We start from the raw sequence: 20,564 nt of genomic DNA, 5'->3' as shown, positions 1-20,564 counted from the left end.
CATTACAGACACGCATATCAGCTACACTGAGCCATTCCGTTTGTTCCAAGAACCACCTTACCTAAGATTTTCGACAGCACGTCTTCTACATTTGACAGCATGTCTTGTGCACGTCGAGAGGTCTCATCGATTGAAGTGAGTAACAGCTTAGTACTTCTGGAATTCTTTTCCGCCTTAAAATAAAAAGTTTTCAGATCTTAGCATATCTTAAATTTACGCAGATAATTAAAGTGATGAATTGTCATAGAATCATATAGCACAGAGGGAGGCCATTTGGCCCATCGTGCCTATGCCGGCTCTTTGAAAGAGCTATTCAATTAGTCCTACTCCCCCCTCCCCTTTCCCCATGGCCCTGAAAATTTCTCCCTTCAAGTATTTGAAAGTTACTATTGAATCTGCTTCCACCACCCTTTCAGGCAGTGCATTCCAGATCATGACAGCTTGTTGCGTAAAAAAAAATTCTCCTCATCTCGTCTCTGGTTCTTTTGCCAATTATCTTAAATCTGTGCCCTCTGGTTACCGACCCTCCTGCCAGTGGTAACAGTTTCTCCTTATTTACTCTATCAAAACCCCTCATTATTTTGAACACCTCTATTAAATCTCCCCTTAACCTTTTCTGCTCTAAGGAGAACAATCTTAGCTTCCCTTGTCTCTCCAGATATCTGAAGTCCCACATCCCTGGTACCATTCTAGTAAATCTCTTCTGCACCCTCCCCAAGGCCTCACCATCCATTAAAGGTTTCAAAATGGTATAAAATATTACTTGCCTTTTCTTCAAGTGCATTAATATCTTGAATGAGATTCATGTTGTCATTTTCCAAATCGTCGGTCTTTTTGACCTGTCGTTCGACTGTGGCCCGATACACCTTGAACTGATTCTACAATAGGGAATCAAAGGGAATTCCTCCTCGTAAATTTATACAATCTCATTTTGTAACTGTCCACAAAAAGCAGGACAAATCCAATCCAGCCTATTACCGCCCCATCAGTCTACCCTCAATCATCAGCAAAGTGATGGAAGATGTCGTCGACAGTGCTATCAAGCAGCACGTACTCACCAATAACCTGCTCACCGATGCTCAGTTTGGGTTCTGTCAGGACCACTCAGCTCCAGACTTCATTACAGCCTTGGTCCAAACATGGACAAAAGAGCTGAATTCCAGAGGTGAGGTGAGAGTGACTGCCCTTGACATCAAGGCAGCATTTGACTGAGTGTGGCACCAAGGAGCCCCAGTAAAATTGAAGTCAATGGGAATCAGGGGGAAAACTCTCCAGTGGCTGGAGTCATACCTAGCACAAAGGAAGATGGAAGTGGTTGTTGGAGGACGATCATCTCAGCCTCAGGGCAGAAGTTCCTCAGGGCAGTGTCCGAGGCCCAACCATCTTCAGCTGCTTCATCAGTGACCTTCCCTCCATCATAAGGTCAGAAACGGAGATGTTCACTGATGATTGTAAAGTGTTCAGTTCCTTTCGCAACCCCTCAGATAATGAAGCAGTCGGTGCCCGTATGCAGCAAGACCTGGACAACATACAGGCTGGGGCTGATATGTGGCAAGTAACATTCGTGCCAGACAAGTGCCAGGCAATGACCATCTCCAACAAGAGAGAGTCTAACCGCCTCCCCTTGACATTCAATGGCATTACCATCACCGAATCCCCCACAATCAACATCCTGGGGATCACCATTGACTAGAAACTCAACTGGACCAGCCACATAAATACTGTGGCTACAACAGCAGGTTAGAGGCTGGGTATTCTGCAGCGAGTGACTCACTTCCTGACTCCCCAAAGCCTTTCCGCCACCTCCAAGGCACAAGTCAGGAGTGTGATGAAATACTCTCCATTTGCCTGGATGAGTGCAGCTCCAACAACACTCAACAAGCTCGACACCATCCAGGTCAAAGCAGCTCGCTTGATTGGCACCCCATCCACCACCCTAAACATTCACTCCCTTCACAGCCGACGCACCGTGGCCGCAGTTTATGCCATCCACAGGATGCACTGCAGCAACTCGCCAAGGCTTCTTTAACAGCACCTCCCAAACCCGCAACCTCTACCACCTAGAAGGACAAGGGCAGCAGGCACATCTTTTTTTATTCGTTCATGGGAGGTGGGCGTCGCTGGCGAGGCTGGCATTTATTGCCCATCCCTAATTGCCCTTGAGAAGGTGGTGGTGAGCCGCCTTCTTGAACCGCTGCAGTCCGTGGGAACAATACCACCTGTACGTTCCCCTCCAAGTCACACACCATCCCAATTTGGAAATATATCGCCATTCCTTCATCGTCGCTGGGTCAAAATCCTGGAACTCCCTACCTAACAGCATTGTGGGAGAACCTTCACCCCACGGACTGCAGCGGTTCAAGAAGGCGGCTCACCACCACCTTCTCAAGGGCAATTAGGGATGGGCAATAAATGCTGGCCTTGCCAGCGACACCCACATCCCATGAACGAATAAAAAAAAACTTAAAATGTGTTTTTTCACACTATCCGCTTAGGAGAACCATAAATCGTTTCCAATCTATCAAGGAATATCTTCAATTTAAAAAGAAATTGATGCATTTACAGTGTAATAAAATAAATGGATTGTATCTTCTAACTTTGAACCTGAACTTGTGAGTGTAAGTGATTTCCAATTTGCCTTCATTCCTTTTACTTACACACACACACACACACACACACACACACACACTCCTTCAGAACCTAATTTTAATAATTGAAAATTGAAATCTTACACTGGCATTTTGTTAAAATTAAAAATATATTGGTTTTAACAATAAGCAATCAAAATCAATATATTATATAAAATTTTGCTTGAGGTCAGCCTGCAATGTTTTGAGACAGATAGGGGCATGATAAAATAAAACATTATAAAAAAAGAACAATGAGAGCCCATTCTCGGATGTACCTCGGTGTCTTTTATGGCCCTATCTAAGCTGTTCATACGATGGTTTGCAGCAGCACTTGTATTTGCATTTTGAAACTGGAGTTTGATCTTTTGAAGATCGGAATCCATCGTGTTCAAGTCATTCAACAGAGTTTCAACACAACTGTCACATGCTGGAAAATAAAAGAACAGATTATCACGGATAATGCTTCACTCGTAATAGATTCATTAACAGAAAAGCTGAACATATAAAGAGGAATTTTAAAATATCACTCAAAGGAAATGGAAGAGTGGGGGAGGGTACTTGCAATGCAAAGTAGATCAGAGAAATTTACGGTATAGAAGGAGGCCACTCGGCACATTGTGTCTGTGCCAGCCGAAAAAAAAGCCGTCCAGCCGAATCCCACTTTCCAGCTCTTGGTCTGTAGCCTCCATTGAAGTACTCCCCCATCTAAGAACAGGGGAGTGGGACTAATTGGATAGCTCTTTCAAAGAGCCGGCACAGGCACGATGGGCCAAATGGTCTTCTGTGCTGTATGATTCTATGATTCTATCTGTGAAACAAGAGGCTTGACAGACCATGTGGCCTTTTCATAGAATAGAATCATAACATTTTACAGGACAGGAGGAGACCCTTCGGCCCTCTGTGGCTCTGCTGGCTTTCTGAAAGATCCATCTAATTAGTTCCATCCCCTGCCCCTTCCACATAATTTTAAATTTTGGATTCAAAATATTTATCCACTTTCCTTTAAAAAAAACTATTATGGGCTCTGCTTCCACCAATTTCTGAACATTCTATGTATAAAATAAGATCTCCTAACTTTTCTTCCTTTACTGATGATCTTAAATTTATGCCTTCTAGTTACTGACTCACTCCCTGTTACCTTATTAAAACCCCTTATAATTATGAACACCTATATCAGATTTTCTTTTAACCTTCTTTGAGCTAACGAGAAGAGCCCCAATTTTTCCAGTTTCTCTTTGTAACGAAAACCCTTCACCCCTGTTCACACTCTATGCTTCCTTACGTTCACATTTACTGTTACGAGTGAGATATGTTAACTCTAACCCCAATCGAGTAAGCGGGTAGGTTTTTTTACCCCCCCAAAGACAACATGACCACAGAGCAGGTCCGTTGAGTTCTTTTACTTACTGTCACACTTTTCATCAGAACTCGTATCCTTTGGCTCTTCATCTGTGCAGCCTGTGGGAAAAAACAAGCACAAACAAACTCATTCAGTAAACAGAGAAAGTTCAAAACTTAATAAGATTTATATACAAATTAAAACATTATGGGCCAGGTCTTGCAGGAATAGGGCATCTCGTGACGTGCACTGTTAGTTAGACATTTTCCTGCACCACTTCAGCTCGAAAACGTTTTGCGCCGTAACTTGCTGGAAGAGCGAGCTGATAACGGGCGAGGCGAGGGCAACGAGGCATCTGGGACCTTAGTGAATGACAGGACCAACAGTCTATCTCCTTCACCACTGAGATTTAAGGATTGAGAAAGAAATAGAGGAACGGCTGAGAAGGAAATAGAGTGAATTGAAGTCAAATCAAATAACGGGGAGGTTAAGGCGAGATGGCGTTTGTGCGAAGCAAACGGTGGAGCGGCGTAAATAGACCGGCAAGTTCTGGAGATTCACAACTTACGGCGTATCTCTTAACCCCCCGAACTTGCTGGCCGATTTGCACATTAATAATGGCCCGATATATTTTTTTCAGAAAATAGTGAATGATTTTTGAGTGAGATTCTGAAAAGTAAAAACTGACAACAAGAAGCCATATTCCATTCCTTTAGTGATGATCTTAAATTTATGCCTTCTAGTTACTGACTCACTCCCTATTACCCTACCTGTCTTGACAAAGGAGGATCCATCTTCACAAAGGAGGACCCAAATAACCTCCCAGAAATGTTAGGGAACCAAGGGTCTAGTGAGAGGGAGGAACTGAAGGAAATCAGTATTAGTAAAAAATAGTGCTGGGGAAATTAATGGGGCTAAAGGCTGACAAATCCCCAGGGCCTGATAATCTACATCCCAGAGTACTAAAGGAAGTGACCCTGGAAATAGTAGATGCATTGGTGATCATCTTCCAAAATTCTATAGACTCTGGAACAGTTCCTACAGATTGGAGAGTGGTAAATGTAACCCCACTATTTAAAAAAGGAGGGAGAGAAAAAACAGAGAATTACAGACCAGTTAGCCTAACATCAGTAGTGGGGAAAATGCTAGAGTCTATTACAAAGGATGTGATAACAGAACACTTGGAAGGCATTAACGGGATTGGACAAAGTTGGCATGGGTTTATGAAAGGGAAATCATGCATAACAAATCTACTGGCGTTTTCTGAGGATGTAACTAATAGAATAGATAGGGGAGAACCAGTAGATGTGGTGTATTTGGATTTTCAGAAGGCTTTTGATAAGGTCCCACACAAGTAGTTAGTGTGCAAAATTAAAGCACATGGGATTCGGGGGAATATACTGGCATGGATTGAGAATTGGTTGACAGACAGGAAACAGAGAGTAGGGATAAACAGGTCTTTTTCCGGGTGGCAGGCAGTGACTAGTGGGGTATCGCAGGGATCAGTGCTTGGGCCCCAGCTATTCACAATATATATCAATGATTTGGATGAGGGAACGGAATGTAACATTTCTGAGTTTGCAGACGACACAAAGCTGGGGTGGAATGTGAGCTGTGAGGAGGATGCAAAGAGGCTCCAATGTGATTTAGACAACTAGGGTGAGTGGGCAAGAACATGGCAGATGCAGTATAACTTGGATAAATGTGAGGTTATCCATTTTGGTTGTAAAAACAGAAAGACAGATTATTATCTGAATGGTGATAGATTGGGAAAAGGGGAGGTGCAACGAGACCTGGGTGTCCTTGTACACCAGTTGCTGAAAGCGAGCATTCAGATGCAGCAAGCAGTTAGGAAGGCGAATGGTATGTTGGCATTCATTGCAAGAGGATTTGAGTACAGGAACAGGGATGTCTTACTGCAGTTGTACAGGGCTTTGGTGAGACCACATCTGGAGTATTGTGTGCAGTTTTGGTCTCCTTATCTGAGGAAGGATGTCCTTGCTATGGAGGGAGTGCAACGAAGGTTTGCCAGACTGATTCCTGGGATGGCAGGACTGACGTATGAGGAGAGATTGGGTCGACTAGGCCTATATTCACTAGAGTTTTGAAGAATAAGAGGTGATCTCATCGAAAGATATAAAATTCTAACAGGACTAGACAGACTAAATGTAGGGAGGATGTTCTCGATGGCTGGGGATTCCAGAACCAGGGGTCGCAGTCTCAGGATACGGGGTATGCCATTTAGAACCGAGATGAGGAGAAATTTCTTCACTCAGAGGGTGGTGAACCTGTGGAATTCTCTATCACAGAAGGCAGTGGAGGTCAAGTCATTAGCTGTATCAAGAAGGAGATAGATATATTTCTTAATGCTAAAGAGATCAAGGGATATGGGGAAAAAGCGGGAACAGGGTACTGAGTTAGACGATCAGCCATGATCATATTGAATGGCGGAGCAGGCCCGAAGGGCCGAAAGGCCTACTCTTGTTCCTATTTTCTATGTTTCTATGTTTCTATGCTGGGATGGATAACTGAGTCAATCACAGCTTTCGCATAATCACTGACAAACAAAATCAATGGCAACAAGTGTATCCTTGTGGTTTATTTCCTTTGCTTGGTTGTTTGGGCACTGAGAAAATATGATGGGACCAGACGTCCAGTGGTAAAGGACGTCATTCTGGCAACAGTCATTTAGTCTTCCAGTGCACTGCAGCAAAGAGCTCACTTGCACTTGCCGGTTTTATTCTTTCCCACGCTCGCTGACCAACATTGACCCCCCAGTCCGGCAATTTAAAATCCTCATCGTTGTGTTCAAATACCTCCACGGCCTCGCTCCTCCCTATCTCTGTAATCTCCTCGAGCCCTACAACTCTCCAAGATCTCTGCAATCCTCCAATTCTGGCCTCTTGCGCATCCTCGATTTTTATCGCTCCACCAGTGGCAGCCGTCCCTTCAACTGCCTGGTCCCGAAGCTCCGGAATTCGCTCCCTAAACCTCTCCACCACTCTATCTCTCTCTCCTCCTATAAGACGCTCTTAAAGCTTACCTCTTTGACCCTCACCTGTCGTAATATCTCCTTATGTGGCTCATGTCAAGTTTTTGTCTGATTATGCTCCTATAAAGTGCTTGGGATGTATTACCAAGATAAAGGCGCTATATAAATGCAAGTTATTGCTGTTCAGTGATGAAGTCAAAGCTCTGGGAGTGCTCCCATGATACAAGTGACATGGTTTGTCGGACAGTGGAAATATCTTTGTTGAGCCCTATGTTGACGATGCAGCACATAGAATGAGTGCTTGTTTCTCAGGAGTGAATTTTGTTTACTAAGAAACCTGCTTAACTATTACAGCACCACAGAATAATGGGATTGACATTATCTCTGAATATAGTCTGACACCATTACCTGGGCAGTTGCCACACTGACCAGTCAGTGGGTCACAATTTGCGGAATTCGAATGGCCACACTGACAACGGCGACATTCACTCCCGATCTCCAAGGGGTTCCCGAAATAACCTGGAGCACACCTGCAGATTTAATTTTAAAAAAAAACTTTAATGCATCATGTTCCTAAAATCAAAAAATGCTGGAAACACTCAGCAGGACAGGCAACACCCGTGGAGAGGAACAGAGTTAACGTTTCAGGTCGATGACCTTTCATCAGAACTCTGGCCTGAAACGTTAACTCTATTACCCTCTCCACCGTTGCTGCCTGATCTCCTGAGTGTTTCCAGCATTTTCCCATCTTAATTCAAATTTCCAGCATTCAGATTTCTTCGGAAACTCTCTCTTTACTCAAATGTTTAACTCTTATGAATTTTGCGGTTGATTTAACTGAGAAATTGTAATAGTCAATAAAGGACTGCAATGGCAGGGCACCTCACTCCCGTGGGATGCACATCTTGTGCCATGTGGGAACTCCATATATCTCTGAATATAGACTGACACCATTACCTGGGCAGATGCCACACTGACCAGTCAGTGGGTCACAATTTGCGGAATTTGAATGGCCACACTGACAATGGTGACATTCATTCCCGATCTCCAAGGGGTTCCCGAAATAACGGCTGGCGTCACTGCAGTGCATCCATGAGACTGAGATCTACGTGGATAGCACGTTTCAGGAGGTGGTCACCTCACAGTTTAAGGAAGTGCAGGCAATGAGGGACTGGGTGACTGCCAGACAGACAAGGTGGACCAGGCAGATAGTGCAGGAGTCCCCTGAGGGCATCTCACTCTCTAACCGTTATTCAATACTGGTGAGGGAGAGGGTTCCCCTGGGGAGTGCAGCCAGAATCAAGACCATAGCACCATGGGTGCCTCAGCTGTACAGCGGGGGAGAAGAAAGGTCAAGAGAGCGATCGTGATCGGGGATTCTATAGTTAGGGGAGCAGACAGGTGTTTCTGTGGCTGCAGACATGATTCCTGGATGGTATGTTGCCTCCCTGTTTTCAGGGTCAAGGATGTCAATGAGCGGCTGCAGAAAATTCTGGAGCGGGAAGGTGAACAGCCAGAGGGGCCATTGTCCATATCGGTAGTAACGACATAGGTAGAAAGAGGGATGAGGTCCTGCAGGAAGATTTTAAGGAGCTAGGAAAGAGATTAAGAAGCAGGAGGGAGGGCTTCAAATTCCTGGGGCATTGGGACCAGTTCTGGGGAAGGTGGGACCTGTACAGGTCGGACGGGTTGCACTCAACGGAGCTGGGACCAATGTCCTCGTGGGGAGGTTCACTAGTGCTGTTGGGTGGGGGAGGGGGGGGTTTAAACTAATTTGGCAGGGGGATGGGCACCAGGATGTAGCATTGGAAAGGAGTAACAAGGTGCACAAAGGATCGGGAGAGAAAGATAGCACTAGAGTAATAAATAGTACAGTATTAGATGGGATCAGACTGAGAGAATACATGAAAGTCTAAGACTGGTTTGCAGTGTGTGTGTGCAAAGGTTGGTGAGCTGCAGGTGCAATTAGCCACATGAGAACATGATGTTGTGGCGATAATGGAAACCTGGCTCAAAAAAGGACAGGATTGGGTACTAAATATTCCTGGATACAAAGTGTTCAGGAAAGATTGGGAAGGGAAGAAAGGAGGGGGGCAGCAGTATTGATTAAGGAGAATATTGCAATGCTGGAGAGAGATGATGTCCTGGAGGGGACAAGGACAGAATCCATTTGGTTAGAGTTAAGAAACAATAGAGGTGCCATGACTGGGTGTATTCTAAGGCCACTAACTAGTGGGGAGGATATAGTGGAGCAAATTTGCAGGGAAATTACAGAGAGGTGCAAAAGCCATAGAGTAGTGATAATGGGGGACTTCAACTATCCTAATATAGACTGGGATAGTAATAATATAAGGGGCAAAGAGGGGGAGGAATTTTTGAAGTGTGTTCGGGAGAACTTTCTTGACCAGTACGTTTCTGGCCCAATGAGGAAGGAGGCATTGCTGGACTTGGTTCTAGGGAATGAGACAGGCCAGTGGAGCAAGTGTTAGTGGGGGAGCATTTAGGGACCAGCGATCATAGCATCATAAGGTGTGGAAAAAGACACGGACCACTCTAAAGTAAAAATACTCAATTGGAGGAGGGCCAATTTCAGTGGGATGAGAACTGATCTGGCCGGGGTAAATTGGAATCAAAGATTGGAAGGCAAAACTGTAATTGAACAATGGGCGGCCTTTAAAGAGGAGATGGTTCAGGTACAGTCTAGGTTCATTCCCATGAGGGAGAAAGGTAGGGGAATTAAAGCCAGAGCTCCCTGGATGACAAAAGAGATAGAGACTAAGATAAAGCAGAAAAAAGGGGCGTATGACAGATGTCAGGTTAATAACACAAGTGAGAACCAGGCTGAATGTTGAAAGTTCAGAGGGAAAGTGAAAACGGAAATAAGATGGGGAAAGAAAGAGTATGAGAATAGACTGGCGGGCAAACTTAAAAGGGAATCCAAAATTCTTCCACAGGCATGTAAACAGTAAACAGGTAGAGGGGTGAGGCCAATCAGGGACCAAAAAGGAGATCTACTCATGGAGGCAGAGGGCATGGCCGAGGTACTAAAAGAGTACTTTGCACATGTCTTTACTGAGGAAGAAGATGCTGCCAGAGTCTCAGTAAAGGAAGATGTAGTTGAGATACTGGATGGGCTAAAATTTGATAAAGAGGAGGTACTAGAAAGGCTAGCTGTACTTAAAGTAGATAAGTCACCCGGACTAGATGGGATGCATCTTAGGTTGCTGAGAGAAGTAAGGGTAGAAATTGCAGTTACTGGCCATAATCTTTCAAACATCCTTAGATATGGGGGTGGTGCCAGAGGACTGGAGAATTGCGAATGTTACACCCTTGTTCAAAAAAGGGTGTAAGGATAAACCCAGCAACTACAGGCCAGTCAGTTTAACCTCGGTGGTGGGGAAACTTACAGAAACAATAATCCGGGAGATAATTAGAGTCATTCAAACAAGTGTGGATTGATTAGAGAAAGCCAGCACGGATTTGTTAAAGGCAAATCATGTTTAACTTGATAGAGTTTTTTGATGAGGTAACAGAGAGGGTAGATGAGGGCAATGCGGTTGATGTGGTGTTTCTGGACTTTCAAAAGGCTTTTGATAAAGAGCCGCATAATAGGCTTGTCATCAAGATTGAAGCCCACAGATTACAGGGGGCAGCAGCAGCATGGATACAAAATTGGCTAAGTAACAGGAAGCAGAGAGTAGTGGTGAATGGTTCTTTTTCGGATTGGAGGGAGGTGTATAGTGGTGTTCCCGGGGGTCAGTGCTGGGACCACTGCTTTTCTAGATATATATTAATGACTTGGACTTGGGTGTACAGGGCACAATTTCAAAATTTGCAGATGACACACAAATTGGAAGGGTAGTGAACAGTGAAGAGGATAGTGATAGTCCATCCTCCTGTCAAAAGGATATAGACAGGTAGATGAAATTTAATGCAGAAAAATGCAAAGTGATGCATTTTGGTAGGAAGAATGAGGAGAGGCAATATAAACTAGAGGGCACAACTCTGAAAGGGGTTCAGGAACAGAGAGATCTGGGGGTATATGTGCACAAGTCGTTGAAAGTGGCAGGGCAGGTTAAAAAAGCATACAGGATCCTGGGCTTTATACATAGAGGCAGAAAGTACAAAAGCAAGGAAGTCACAATGATCGTTTATAAATCACTCGTGACACAATACTCCAGTCGACACAACTGGAGTATTGTGTCCAGTTCTGGGCACTGTACTTTAGGAAAGATGTGAAGGCCTTAGAGAGGGTGCAGAAAAGATTTACTAGAATGATTCCAAGGATGAGGGATTTTAGTTACGTGGATAGACTGGAGAAGCTGGGGTTGTTCTCCTTGGAAGAGAGAAGGTTGAGAGGGGATTTGATAGAGATATTTAAAATTATGAAGGGTCTAGACAAAATAGATAGAGAGAAACTGTTCCCATTGGCGGGAGGGTAAAGAACCAGAGGACATAGATTTAAGGTGATTGGCAAAAGAACCAAAGGTGACATGAGGAAAAACTTTTTTACACAGCGAGTGGTTAGGATCTGGAATGCACTGCCTGAAAGGGTGGTGGAGGCAGATTCAATCGTGGTTTTCAAAAGGGAACTGGATAAGTGGTTGAAAGGAATAATTTGCAGGGCTACGCATATAGTGGGACTAGCTAGAATGCTCTTGCATAGAGCCGGCATGGACTCAATGGGCCGAATGGCCTCCTTCCGTGCTGCAACCTTTCTATGAGTGGGATGGGGAGGACCCAGTTGTTGTGGTCCACGTAGTTACCATCGACATAGGTAGGACTAAGAAAAAGGTTCTGCTGAGAGAGTTTGAGTTGGGACTAAATTAAAAAGCAGAACCACAAAGGTAGTAATCTCTGGATTATTACCTGAGCCACGAGCAAATTGGCACAGGGTCAATAGGATCAGGGAGATGAATGTGTAGCTCAAAGATTGGTGTGGGAGAAGTGGGTTTCGATTCGTGGGGCACTAGCACCAGCTCTGGGGAAAGAGGGAGCTGTTCCGTTGGGACGGACTACACCTGAACCATGCTAGGACCAGAGTTCTAGCGAATCGAATAACTAGGGAGGTAGATAGGGCTTTAAAATAAATAGGGGGGGGGGGGGCGGGAGGGTCCCGGTGGAGAGAAATCTAGAATGCTAAAGAGAAAGGACAAAGAAGCAGTGCAGGAAAGTGATTGGGGTAAGGATAACCAGATTGTGTCAGGAAGTAACAAAGCGTAGAAACAAAAGAGCGCACTAACAAATAGAGTCATTGTAAGAAAAAATGGTAATAAGACAAACAGGGCCATAGTACAAAAAAATGTTAAGATGTCTAAAAATGTTAAAAAGACAAATCTAAAGGCACTGTATCTGAATGCATGAAGCATTCGTAATAAGGTAGACGAATTAACAGCGCAAATAGATGGAAACGGATATGATATAATTGCAATTATAGAGATATGGCTGCAGGGTGACCAAGGCTGTGGGCTGAATATCCAAGGGTATTCGATATTTAGGAAGGACAGGCAAAAAGGAAAAGGAGGTGGGGTGGCGTTGTTAGTAAAGGATGAAATCAGAGCAATAGTGAGAAAGGATATTGGCTCAGAAAATCAAGATGTAGAATCAGTCTGGGTGGAGTTAAGAAGCACCAAGGGACAGAAAACACTGGTGGGAGTTGTCTATAGGCCTCCAAACAGTAGTGGTAATGTAGGGGATGGCATCAAACAGGAAATTAGAGATGCCTGTAACAAGGGTACTACAGTAATCATGGGTGACTTTAATCTACATATAGACTGACCAAACCAAATTAGCAATAATACTGTGGAAGATGAATTCCTGGAGTGTGTATGAGATGGTTTTTTAGACCAGTACGTTGAGGAGCCAACCAGGGAACAGGCTATCTTAGATTGGGTATTGTGCAATGAGAAGGGGTTAATTAATAATTTTGTTGTGCGGGGTCCTTTAGGGAAGAGTGACCATAACATGATAAAATTCTTCATTAAGATAGAAAGTGAAGTAGTCCAATCTGAAACTAATGTCTTAAATCGAAACAAAGGAAACTATGAAGGTATGAGTTGTGAGTTAGCTATGATAGATTGGGAAGTTTCATTAAAAGGCATGACGGTGGATAGGCAATGGCTAACATTTAAGGAACGAATGCATGAATTGCAACAATTATACATTCCTTTCTGGTGCAAAAACACAAAAGGAAAAGCAACCCAACCATGGCTAACAAAAGAAATTAAGGATAGTATTAGATCCAAAGAGGAGTCATATAAAGTTGCCAGAAAAAGTGGCAAGCCTGAGGATTGGGAGCAGTTTAGAATTCAGCAAAAAAGGACCAAGAGATTGATTAAGAGGGAAAAAATTGAGTATGAGAGTAGACTTGCAAGGAACATAAAAGTAGACTCTAAAAGCTTTTACAAGTATGTAAAAAGAAAAAGATTAGTGAAGACAAATGTAGGTCCCTTACAGTCAGAAACGGGAGAATTTATAATGGGGAACAGGGAAATGCCAGAGCAATTAAACAAATACTTTGGTTCTGTTTTTACGGAAGAGGACACAAATAACTTCCCAGAAATGTGAGGGAACCAAGGGACTAGTGAGAAGGAGGAATTAAAGGAAATTAGTATTAGTAAAAAAATAGTGCTGGAGAAATTAATGGGATTGAAAGCTGATAAATCCCCAGGGCCTGATAATCTGCATCCCAGAGGACTAAAAGAGGTAGCCATGGAAATAGTGGATGCATTAGTTGTCATCGTCCAAAATTCTATAGATTATGGAACAGTTCCTGCAGATTGGAGGGTGACAAATGTAACCCCACTATTTAAAAAAGGAGGGAGAGAAAACAGGGAACTACAGACTGGTTAGCCTAACATTGGTAGTAGGCAAAATGCTAGAGTCTATTATAAAGGATGTGATAACAGTACACTTAGAAAATATCAACGGGATTAGACAAAGTCAACATGGATTTATGAAAGGGAAATCATGTTTGACAAACATACTGGAGTTTTTTGAGGATGTAACTGGTAGAATAGATAACGGAGAACCAGTGGATGTGGTTTATTTGGAATTTCAGAAGGCCTTTGATAAAGTCCCATATAAGAGGTTAGTGTGCAAAATTAAAGCACATGGGATTGGGGGGAATATACTAGCATGGATTGAAAATTGGTTAACAGACAGGAAATAGGGAGTAGGAATAAATGGGTCTTTTTCGGGGTGGCAGGCCGTGACTAGTGGGGTATCGCAGGGATCAGTGCTTGGGCCCCAGCCAATCACAATATATATCAATGATTTGGATGAGGGAACCAAATGTAATATTTCCAAGTTTGCTGATGACACAAAACTAGATGGGATCGTGAGTTGTGAGGAGGATGCAAAGAGGCTTCAAGGCGATTTATACATTTAGGACTGAGATGAGGAGAAATTTCTTCACTCAGAGGGTGGAGAACCTGTGGAATTCTCTACCACAGAAGGCTGTGGAGGCCAAGTCGCTGAATATATTTAAGAATGAGATAGATAAATTTCTAGACACAAAAGGCATCAAGGGATATGGGGAGAGAGCAGGAATATGGTATTGAGATAGAGGATCAGCCATGATCATATTGAATGGCTCGAAGGGCCGAATGGCCTATTCCTGTTCCTATTTTCTATGATTCCATGATTCTATAAGATCATAAGAACATTAGAAATAGGAGCAGTAGTGGGCCATACGGCCCCTTGAGCCTGCTCTGCCATTCATGCCTGATCTTCGACCTCAACTCCATTTTCCCACCCGATCCCATATCCCTTGATTCCCTTAGAGTTCAAAAATCTATCATTGTCAGTCTTGAATATACTCAGTTTTCGTCTCCTTATCTGAGGAAGGATGTCCTTGTCATGGAGGTAGTGCAACGAAGGTTTACCAGACTGATTCCTGGGATGGCAGGACTGACATATGAGGAGAGATTGGGTCCACTAGGCCTATATTCACTGGAGTTTAGAAGAATGAGAGGTGATCTCATTGAAACATATAAAATTCTAACAGGACCAGACAGACTAGATGCAGGGAGGATGTTCTCGATGGCTGGGGAGTCCAGAACTAGGGGTCACAGTCTCAGGATACGGGGTATGCCATTTAGAACCGAGATGAGGAGAAATTTCTTCACTCAGAGGGTGATGAACCTGTGGAATTCTCTACCACAGAAGGCAGTGGAGGCCAAGTCATTAGATGTATTCAAGAAGGAGATAGATATATTTCTTAATGCTAAAGGGATCAAGGGATATGGGGAAAAAGCATGAACAGGGTACAGAGTTAGACGATCAGCCATGATCATTTTGAACGGCGGAGCAGACCCGAAGGGTCGAATGGCCTACTCTTGCTCCTATTTTCTATGTTTCTATGTTTCAAAACTGAGCATCCACAGCCCTCTGGAGTAGAGAATTCCAAAAATTCACTACCCTCTGAGTGAAGAAATTTCGCCTCATCTCCGTCCTAAATGTCCGACCCCTTATCCTGCGATTATGCCCCCTAGTTCTAGACTCTCCAGCCAGGGTATACAGCCTCTCAGTATCATACAGGTCTTACTGACTATCAACCAATACCCTTTCCTACCAGTCACCTGACTGTCAATGTGTTCAAAAAACAAATACCAACCTCTCACATCTTGATCCGGTGTAGCCTGATTTACAGAAACATTGCAAGATGCCGTTAATCTCACCACATCGAGTAGCAAAGCTTTAAAAGAGAAAAGATTAAAGGTTATTAATAAATTAAGCTGGGTAGGAATAATTGTACTAATCAGTCGATGACGTCCGTTCTATTCCACTGTTTCAATCGCGTGAACCTTACTTGTTGGAGATTTGTGTGAGTGGACAAGGACAGGGACTGCAGGCACCTTGGGCAGCATTTCCAAAGAAACCTGGTTGGCATCGTTCACAATGATCCCCTTCTGTGTTATGTTTACAATCCTGTTACAGAAAAGAGCAGGTTATTTAACATAATATTCATTCAACTCTCTTAAAAGGAGCTGCTTACTTTAATTTTGAGATCAAAAACCCGGACAAGTAGTAAACAATGAGGAGGATTGTACCAGACTTCAGGAGGACAAAGACAGACTGGTGAAATGGGCAGACACATGGCAGATGGAATTTAATGCAGAGAAGTGTAAAGTGACATATTTCAGGAGGAAGAATGAGGAGAGGCAATATAAACTAAATGGTAAATTTTAAAGGGGGTGCAGGAACAGAGAGACCTGGGGGTGCACGTACACAAATCTTTGAAGGTGGCAGGATGAGTTGAGAAGGCTGTTAAAAAAATCATAAGGGATCTTGGACCTTATTAATAGTGATGATATGGAGATGCCGGTGATGGACTGGGGTGGACAAATGTAAGGATTCGCACAACACCAGGTTATAGTCCAACAGCTTTATTTGAAATCACAAGCTTTCGGAGCTTTGCTGTTGGACTATAACTTGGTGTTGTGCGACTCCTTACACTTATTAATAGTGGCATAGAGTACAAAAGCAAGGAAGTCATGCTCAATCTTTATAAATCACTGATTAGGCTTCAGCTGGAGTATTGTGTTCAATTCGGGGCACTACACTTTCGGAAGGATGTCATAGCATTGGGGAGGGTGAAGAGGAGATTTACAAGAATGTTACCAGGGTGAGGGACTTCAGTTATGTGGACAGACTGGAGAAACAGGGATTGTTCTCCATAGAGCAGAAAAGGTTAGGGGGAGATTTGTTCGAGGTGTTCAAAATCATGAAGGGTTTTGATAGAGTAAACAAGGAGAAACTGTTTCCAGTGGCAGGAGGGTCAGTAACCAGAGGATACAGATTTAAGTTAATTGGGAAAAGAACCAGAGGGAGAGGTGAGGAGAATTTTTTTTTATGCAGTGAGTAGTTATGATCTGGAATGCGCTGCCCAAAAGGGTGGTGGAAGCAGATTCAATAGTAACTTTCAAAAGGGAATTGGATATTTACTTGAAAATGAAAAAAATTGTAGTGTTATGGAGAAAGAGCAGGGGCAGTGAGACTAATTGGATAGCTCTTACAAAGAGCTGGCACAGGCATGATGGGCCAAATGGCCTCCTTCTGTGCTGTAAGGTTCTATGATTCTGTTAGTGACAGAACTATTGAGATTACAATTTGTCAAATAATATATATTAAAAAAATGAAAAAAAGTTACATTTCTTTAATTACCTTTCTACTAACAAAATGCCAAATAAAATATATAATTGGAACAAAATCTTAGTACTCCAGCTATGCCAAAAAGGCTCCACCCTGTTAGACGGCAGCTGCCTGCTCTCACCCATGTGTGGCCTGACACTTATCCTCAGGCAGTATAGGCATGCTCCAGTTGACAGGCAGGAGTGAGGCAGAAACAGCTGGATTAAAAATTAAAATCGATTTTAAAAACAGTGCCCTAAGGATACGTTTCCGCTTTTTTTTTAAGAAAGTCTTGAGTCAAATCCATAGATCTCCTTTTCCTTTGTTCCTCACAGTGTCAGTCTCAACCATCGTGACTTTTAAACAAACTTCACTTCTCGTCACATCAGTCATCAAGAGATGTTTGCAGTTCTCTTTTAAAATGTGCGATTGAATCAAAAAACCCTTGAGAAGCTGCACTGCAAGAAGTGACTTTGAATAGGACTGGAAATTCACAATAAGCCCTCTTCAGTTTTTATTTTCTTTATATTAAAGGCTTACTTGACAGTGATTCTTTGCAAAATGGCTCACACACTGAGCATTTTTCTGAGGAAACCTCCTTCTTGCACTGTACCATGGCCTTTACCCGAATGTATTAAGTGCCACAGTCTCATTTAATAGCCCTCAGAGCATTAGATGAGAGATTATACTTTTATTTTGTTGTACTTTCCATACATATCTTGCTTTAACCTCAACTAGTCCTAACCCAACCCTGTATAATAAATCTTAATCCACCAATGAATCACATAGTGTGAGTCAATGTTTCAGATGAGTTTACATTCCTATTTAGCTACGCCAATAGAGAAAACCAGCTAAAATAAAAATTGTAGAGAAAGGAGTTTAGGCCAAAGAGTTTGCATAAGTTAAAAATAATTTATTACAGAAACAGTTTTGTTACAAACTTTTTAAATTAAATCTATGTTGTATTCAAGAAGTGTATCATAATGATGTGTTTTAAAATGTTCAGTGAAAATCATAGAATGATACAGCACAGAAAGAGGCTATTTGGCCCATCGTGCCTGTGCTGGCTCTTTGAAAGAGCTATCCCACTCCCCCTGCTCTTTTTCCATAGGAGAGGGGACCTCAAGCAGGCATTAGGCCCCATATACAAAGGGCCTAATGCCTGCTTCAGACGTGGGTAGAGGACGCCTCTTGTTTGTCCTTACCCAACGTGGTGGGCGCCGCACTTATGGCTGGAAATGTGTGTACACGTCCTCCCAGTCCCTGGCTTCACTCCTCCTCCCCGGGCCTCCACTCCCCCTCCTCGACCTCTGATCTCCCGACCCTCGGCCTCCGTTTCCCCTCCCAGACCTCTGATATCCTGACCCCCGGCCTCCGATCCCCCTCCCCGGACTCCTATCTCTTGACGCCCGGCCCTCACTAGTCTGAGGGCCCCAGCGATGCTAGACAGTGGCCCAATCTTGGTTTACTCTGGCTGGCTGTTCGTGCCTGGCTGGCTCCAATGAAATGAGGCTCAAGGCCCAATATTGGGGGCACCTCAGGCCTCACCATTCAAGCGCAGGGGAATGTCCCCAGTTTCCCCAAACGCCGAAAGGTTTGAATACAAGGGTTGATTTCTTGATCCCAAGCTTTCAGTGGGAAAGCTGTGCTTGCAGGAATGAGGGGTTGAAGATAGAGTTAGAACATTGTAGCCCTGATACTCTGAACCACATTGTGTGACTTCCTGTTGGGAGTCTGAGTCTGTGGAATTACTCCTGTAGAAATCAGGTCCTAATGCTGGAGCTCAGTACTTGGTCTCAAGAGAGATAAACGATAAGAATAATTCACATGAACACATTTTACCATTGAGCAAAGTGTCTCCATGATGGGATTAGGTTTGAACATCTTATGATAACAACAAATTAAATGCAAGCACAGCAGATACAGTTCAATGAAACCCCAAAACAGTCAGATGTAGTGTGGTGCCCAAAATTGAACACAATATTCCAGCTTAGGCCTAACCAGCTTGCTTTTGTGCTCTATGCCTCTATTAATAAAGCCCAGGTTCCCATTTGCTTTTTTAACAGCCTTCTCAACTTGTCCTGTCACCTTCAAAGATTTGTGTACATACACCCCCAGGTCTCTCTGTTCCTGCACACCCTTTAAAATTGTACCATTTAGTTTATATTGCTTCTCCTCATTCTTCCTACCAAAATGCATCATTTCACAATTCTCTGCGTTAAATTTCATCTGCCATGTGTCTGCCCATTTCACCAGTCTGTCTCTGTCCTCCTGAAGTCTGTTACTATCCTCCATACTGTTTACTACATTTCCGAGTTTCGTGTGATCTGCAAACTTTGAAATTATCCCCTCTATACCCAAGTCCAGGTCATTAATATATATCAAAAAGAGCAGTGGTCCTAATACCGATCCTGGGGAACACCACTGTATACTTCCCTCCAGTCTGAAAAACAACTGTTCGCCACTACTCTCTGCTATCTGTCCCCGAGCCAATTTTGTATCCACGCTGTCAATGTCCCTTTATCCCACGGGCTTTAATTTCACTAACAAGTCTATTATGTGGTACTTTATGAAATGCCTTTTGAAAGTCCATATAAACAACATTAACTGCACTACCCTCATCAACCCTCTCCGTTACTTCATCAAAGAACTCAATCGAGTTAGTAAAACACGATTTGCCTTTAACAAATCCATGTTGACTTTCATTTATTAGCCCAGACTTTTCCAAGTGCCAATTTATTTTGTCCTGGATTATTGTCTCTAAACGTTTCCCTACCACCGATGTTAGGCTGACTGGCCTGTAATTGCCGGGTTTATCCCTCCCCCCTTTTTTGAACAGTGGTGTAACATTTGCAATCCTGGTTACTTACGGTACATCTTCCAGATCGGTCCACACATTGGTCTGAATGTCCATGACAGCGACAGGGTACACACCGGCCCAGGAAGAAGCCTTGCCTTTCCCTGTAGTATCCAACGTCACACTGCTATTAAAGATCAACATTGAAAAAAGTGTGAGCCAACATTTACTCTTGAGGTAGAGGAGCAAAGGGATCTAGGGGTACAGATACATATATCACTAAAAGTAGCAACGCAGGTTAACAAGGCTGTAAAAAAAGCAAACCAAGCACTGGGGTTCATTTCTAGAGGGATAGAATTGAAAATCAGAGAAGTTATATTAATCTTGTATAGAACCATGGTTAGGCCACACTTGGAGCACTGTGCACAGTTCTGGTCTCCAGTCTACTCTCAATCATCAGTAAAGTGATCAAAGGTGTCGTCGACATTCCTGTCAAGTGGCACTTACTCACCAATAACCTGCTCACCGATGCTCAGTTTGGGTTCGGCCAGGACCACTCGGCTCCAGACCTCTTACAGCCTTGGTCCAAACATGGACAAAAAAGCTGAATTCCAGAGGTGAGTTGAGAGTGACTGCCCTTGACATCAAGGCAGCATTTGACTGAGTGTGGCA

The 20,564-nt window shown here is 43.4% G+C and overlaps 1 protein-coding gene across 2 annotated transcripts in view; it reads right to left on the bottom strand.

Moving 5' to 3' along the window:
- lama3 (laminin, alpha 3) overlaps window positions 1–20,564 on the bottom strand; it is a 440,498-nt gene that overhangs the window by 64,514 nt on the left and 355,420 nt on the right. For both annotated transcript variants that reach the window (XM_067977687.1, XM_067977691.1), the window contains exons 42-49: window positions 19,966–20,079; window positions 15,774–15,892; window positions 15,579–15,659; window positions 7,370–7,491; window positions 4,038–4,088; window positions 2,906–3,057; window positions 768–878; window positions 62–173 (exon numbers count right to left, since the gene is read on the bottom strand). In XM_067977687.1, coding sequence (XP_067833788.1) covers window positions 62–173; window positions 768–878; window positions 2,906–3,057; window positions 4,038–4,088; window positions 7,370–7,491; window positions 15,579–15,659; window positions 15,774–15,892; window positions 19,966–20,079 — 862 coding nt within the window. The remainder of the gene's footprint in view (window positions 1–61; window positions 174–767; window positions 879–2,905; window positions 3,058–4,037; window positions 4,089–7,369; window positions 7,492–15,578; window positions 15,660–15,773; window positions 15,893–19,965; window positions 20,080–20,564) is intronic.

Source organism: Heptranchias perlo, chromosome 3 (assembly GCF_035084215.1).
Source record: "Heptranchias perlo isolate sHepPer1 chromosome 3, sHepPer1.hap1, whole genome shotgun sequence".
NCBI lineage: Eukaryota > Metazoa > Chordata > Chondrichthyes > Hexanchiformes > Hexanchidae > Heptranchias > Heptranchias perlo.
Note: the sequence above shows the minus strand (reverse complement) of the source record. Positions and strands in the feature narration are given on the sequence as shown.